The sequence below is a fragment of the Pinus tabuliformis genome, chromosome J (assembly GCF_031772625.1).
Source record: "Pinus tabuliformis cultivar Carrire ecotype Pingquan chromosome J, CPIR1, whole genome shotgun sequence".
Lineage (NCBI taxonomy): Eukaryota > Viridiplantae > Streptophyta > Pinopsida > Pinales > Pinaceae > Pinus > Pinus tabuliformis.
In genome coordinates, this window is record NC_142295.1 from 910,600,758 (window position 1) to 910,606,757 (window position 6,000).

General features: G+C 32.2%; 1 protein-coding gene across 1 annotated transcript in view; it reads left to right on the forward strand.

The window, feature by feature from the left end:
- Positions 1-5,115, forward strand: part of LOC149229697 (protein STRICTOSIDINE SYNTHASE-LIKE 3-like) — a 46,486-nt gene extending 41,371 nt beyond the window's left edge. Inside the window, exon 4 of the mRNA XM_089375894.1 lies at positions 4,508-5,115. Coding sequence (XP_089232020.1) covers positions 4,508-4,913 — 406 coding nt within the window. The 3' untranslated portion in view covers positions 4,914-5,115. The remainder of the gene's footprint in view (positions 1-4,507) is intronic.
- Positions 5,116-6,000: the final 885 nt, after the last annotated feature.

Below are 6,000 nucleotides of genomic sequence, written 5' to 3' on the forward strand. Positions count from 1 at the left end.
TCAAAGATTTAAAAAATAATATTTTTTTAAGAAAAACATTTTTTTAAATATAAGAAAAGGAATTTCATTGATATCCATACCTAGCCAAGGTGCAATAACTTTACAAAGAACTTCATTGCCATCCAAATTAAGATAAGATTATGAAATTTATCTTCATAACTACCATTTATCAATGCAAAATTAATTATCATAACTAAACTACCATTTATCAATGCAAAACTGATTATCATAAGTAACACATTGTTGGGAATAAACATATGAGAGAGATAAATATAATTAACTATAACATAGTGACAATAATATACAATTTTCTTCAAAATCCAGATGCGGAACCACTAAACCTGAATCTTCGATGGCTATTTGGTCAAATCTACTCAAACTACTAAGTAAGTGAACCCTTCGATTACTACCAAGTAAGTGAGCCCTCCGATTACTCATTTCTTGGCACTTTACAATAAAAGATTCCTAATATCATCGGCTTGAAAAACCACATACTATAAACTTAACAACTTTAACTCTATGATCATGTCAAATTTAACTCATATGTATGAGGTCCTTGCTTTCTTATCCTACAGTGTTTAAGCCATAATGTGAGAAGTCTCTTGGTTTCCCATGTAGAGTAGCTCATATGCTTATAGATAATTGTGAATATGATATTTTGTGGTGACACTAACTAAGATGAAAAGACAAATACATATTGATTTAAACTTCCAATTTTTATTATAATTTTATTTTCATCATTTGTGAAATTTGACTAAATCAATTTTGATATTAAATTATATATATAATTGATTAAACTATATTTTATTTTAAATATTTTTAGTATAATAATTATTAATATCTATTTTTAATTAAATTTAGTTTAATAATTTACAATTAAATTAAATTAAATGTATTAGAAAAAAACTATATTATAATATAATTACTATTTTATATAGCTATTTTATTTTTTGCGTAGCTATTTATTTAATTAAAATATAGTTTCCTTTATTTCCCACATAGTTACCAGATACAGTTAATATGTTAGTTTTCATGAATTACGTAATAAAGTATTTTTTTTGTAAACTTCTTTTATAGATTTTTATTAATAGCAAAAGACATTATAGTGAAAACCTTTCATACAACCAAAAGAGTAGTCTGAGAGATCATATATTCCACCAGGGATAACAATAGCCACGCTAAGACTAAAATTGAGCCATACAAAATATCAAATACGAAATGCAAAGATACATATCCTTGGCCCAATGACAATGTTTTCAAAACATCATAAACTACTTTACAAAAAGAACATTAAGTAACCAACAGTAAATACTAATACAATATGCATAGTGGACTTATTAGTCTGAGATGATAACTAGCGAGAGAGGAGAAGAGTTTGTGTGAGGAGAGGTATGAGTTTGAGTGTTGATGACTGCAGGCACCCCCTGTTGCTCATTGAAATTAGTTTTTGAATCATATACCACAAAGCACTCCACCAGAGTCAGTCTGACGACAATATTATCCAAGTTATATATGATGTCCCTAAGGATTCTCTTTATCTCCTCTTGACTTGCAATCAACTTGTAATTATCTACCTACTTATCTTAAATGACCATGGTTAGTAGATTTTCCAACTGCCAATGCAAACTAATAGAATAGAGAAAGTGAAGCCTTCTCTTATGAAACTTTCTTGGATCGAGTACCCATTTGAGGCTATTGCCTCCAATCTTCAAATTAGAGAAATATACACATTCACCGAACTCCTTGGCCTCTAAGTGAAGAATTTCCTTTCTCACTTTGAGAGGAGTCAACTCAAAGAAATTAGCCACAGACTCCCATTTGAACAATCGTCAGTGTCGCGAAGAGGACGACCTAGGTGTGTCACCCCAACGACTAGGCAGTCTCTACTATGGAGGCATATAAGCATATAACCTGTAGATGAAACGGGAAGATATCGTTCTTGAAAACTAAATGATGGGGATAAACAATGTGAAGGGAGGGTAGGACCCTAGAATAATGCGAACAATAAACCCTAGAATAAAACTAGAGATGTAATATTGTGGGCGGAGGAAGAAAATCAGGAGCCCACGACACTTACCAACTGAAAAATTCCCTAACTTCTCAAAACCATGGGAATTTTATGGATGGAGAATTGTATAAATTATAAAAATTTAGACAATTGAAATTCTAAACGAGTCATAGCCATTATCAAAACCAAGTGGAGAAGGTACTAAGGTACCACACTCTGTAGACTAGCACTTGACAACTAAACAAAATCCCAGTAGGGTCGGAATTTTGGGGTGACATAGAGGGAAATGCTGCCACCAATTCAAATGAAGGATCAGAACTCGAGTTGTGTAGAAAGAGCACAAAGAACATTGACCCTTACATTGAAAAACCAAACGACCTTGATATAACTAGACTACCTTAAAGTGCATGACCATACGACCAAGAAATAACCAGACCACTAAGGGACTAATATGCGACCAAACAATTATATTATGAGGAGAGTACCAAGAAAACAGACCTCCTAGTAGTCTGAAATACACCACCCTTGTCCACCATGCACAAGTTGACCTCTATGGATTATCATCAACAACACCCAAAACACAGTCTTGTCACCACCCTGGGACCTACACCGTGCATATATAGCAGGGCGAGGAAGTGAGAGACCAGACTTGTTATGTAAGGAGAGCAGTAGGAGTGCTTGTCATGGAAATCCAGGTGTGCAATCTAACACAATACTCAACCATCCCAATAAACTTCATAATGATAAGTTCATGAATGAGCTTTCCCCGATTGTCAAGGAATTCTCCACCCACGACCAATCCACCATGAGAGGGGTGACCCATCTCACACATGGAGGGATAAATTCCATTGCCAAAATGTGTTTCGTACCGCGAACCACATACTCCCACTTTCTTGCATTTAAGTCAATCGAACCTGGGTAGGTGCAGCATAGTTTGAAAACTATGAGATTGTCACACGAGTGGCATGCAGAGCCAGGTGTAGAGCATGGCCCTTATGTCAAGAGCCACCACTCTATATATCATACATATGATCTGCATGCCAATTGTACCACCTGTCAGGAAATGAGCATCATGAAAGCATCAATGATTATACCGCCTGCTAGGAAACGATCATCATGAGAGCACCCCCATCATGGAATCACATAATAAAGCATCACATGTTTGTCATTTTCACACAATAACCAACTTTACATTTATATGTATAGAAATATCAATGTTAATTTAAAATGGGGAATGATATTTTTTCTTCAATTTAGTTTTTGAGGAGTTGACCTAGGAAGCCCATAAAAATTAAAGTAAATATGAATATAAAATTCACATTCAAATTTTGTAAACTCTCTACCTTATAATTCGAACTTAAAATTTCCCAAAATTAAATAATAATAATATTTTTTTTTCATGTTTCAATTTATAAAATAAAGTATAATAATAATTGCATGTCTCGGTTTGGAATATGTCCTAAAACTTTTTTTGTTTGGCTAAGAGCTCATTTTCTTAGGAGCCCAAGATCTAGAGACATTTAGGAGGAGAGAAACCAGTAATAAGATAATTTTAGGTGATATAGTTTTCCTTAAATAACATCATCAATAAAATAATTCTAGATGATATAATTTTCCTTAAATAACATTAATAAAACAGCGTACAATTGCAATTTATCCTCACTACTATATAATAATAATTAATAGGGGCATCATTAGTCGATCGGATTTAGATTCATCACATAATTTAATTTTAAAGTTATGCGGTATACATTAACAAATTGTTTTTGCATAGTGATTATATATATATATATATTATTGAGTTTTTTATTTATAATTTTATATTTTTATTTATTAAAATCGTTTATATTATAAATAATTATTAAGTTGAGAGGCTTATTTTATAGTTTATATGATGTATAAGAGTGTCTATTTGTGATTAAAATTGAAATTGGCCAACATAAATTAGATCCTTCATGTTAAATCAATATTTAAAATAAATTTATACTGATTTAATTAAATTCCAATCGAAAAGTTCCTATGTTTCCTAAAAGTGTTAGACAAATCATTCTGTCCGTTCTTGTGTAAGAGGCACAATATCCTAATCAAATATGTGAAAAACAGGTCACCTGCATTAAAAAGGAGTCATTTACCTAGGTGGAGGAATTGATTGGATCGCTAAAAGTGGAATGAATCGGGGAAAAAAAATTCAAAAAATCTTGTAGATGCAGTGTTTGAATCATGTCTTTGATAGTGAAAATGGATTCAGCACCATCAAAAACCTTTAAAACACCTAAAATTATGAATTTTGACAGTTTTTATTTAGATTTACAAAATTTCCCACCAGATTTTTTCAAAATATGACCAGAATTTCCAAGGCAAAGAAACTTAATTTTTAAACATAGCCATTAAAAATATATGCGAAATCTTCGGATAACAATTGTTAGTCAGTTTTGCCTTCAACTTGCCTCCAATATCTTATTGATATCCTCCAATTACAAAGTTGTTGACCTGTTTCAGGCTGAGACGATACTGGGTAAAAGGTCCAAAAGCAGGAACCACTGATTCCTTCGCCATTTTGCCAGGCTACGCAGACAACGTGAGGACAAATGAGAGAGGAGAATTTTGGGTGGCAATGCACTTCCGTCGCAATGCACTGACGCACTTCCTGGCAACGCACCCTCGCTTGAGAATGATGTTTCTCAGATTGCCCGTGTCTGCAGAGAGACAATACATGGGACTTGTTGGGGGAACAGTTCATGGCATCATAGCCAAGTACAGTGCCGACGGAGAGCTTATTGACGTGTTAGAGGATAGCCAGGGAAAGGTTGTGAGAGCAGTCAGCCACGTTGAGGAAAAGGATGGAACACTCTGGATTGGATCTGTTCTTATGCCTTACATTTCTACACTTAATTACAATAATTAGATCTAATAACAATATCAATCACATGATGTCTGTCTTGAGGTCTTGAGGTCAGCCTCTGCAATTTTTTTTTTGGGATGATTCTGCTGATTTTCATGAACTACTAGGGGTATATTTTGAAAGACCTCTCTTGCTGGAAAATTTGATTTTTTTTTTACTGCGATCAATCTTCTAGTTCTCCAGTTTTCAAGTTGAATGAGATTTAATTGGTTTATAAATTTTAGAAATATTTTAAATTTTGTTCTAAATTTGGAAATGAATGAGATTTAAGTGGATAGTAAATTTTAGAAATATTTTAAATTTTGTTTAAATCTTTTTATATTTTTAATGGAAAAGAATAAAGTCAATTATTAGAATTAATTACAAATCTAGTGAAAAAAATTATATCCAGTGGCAAACAATATAAACATAAATCAAATCACTCCTTGACAGTTATTTATTTGTAAAGCAGATGTTTTCACATCTAAACTTCTGCAAGTTATGTATCTTGTGCATCTTCTTTTGAAAAAATTTGATGTGTCTAGACATCTGATTGATCTATGCGGTCTTATCTTATCTTGGAATGTCATGATTTTGTAGATAACAAAATTTGGGTCTCTTGAAAAGTAGAGATTTTCAACTTACAGTATCACAGCCCAAGAAGATTTCCATTTGAGCTATTACAACAATATCAAATCTTGGAAGAAAGTAAGGAATTAAAGTGGCAACTATAAAATTTTGTAGAATTTATACCCATGGAAGGTCATATAAATATAATATAATAGTGGAGGTTGGGAGAAATATTAGAAAAAAAAAAAAAACATACTTAACTTTATTTATACTTTGCATATGTAATTTTATGTTCAAATATCATTGGCGGGGTTAAGGGAGGGAGCAATTTATGGGTTTACAGTGTTTCAAGGGAAGTCTAGACGGAGTGTATTACAATTTCAGTGACAAAATTTTACTTATAAATAGATATTTTTTCATTTATTATAAAAATTGATATAGCTTGAGCTCAACTTAATTTGAAAAAAAAAATTAAACACCCTCCACTTTAGTGAAAATATATAGCATGAATTTGATGAATTTTATATACATGTCTAAGATA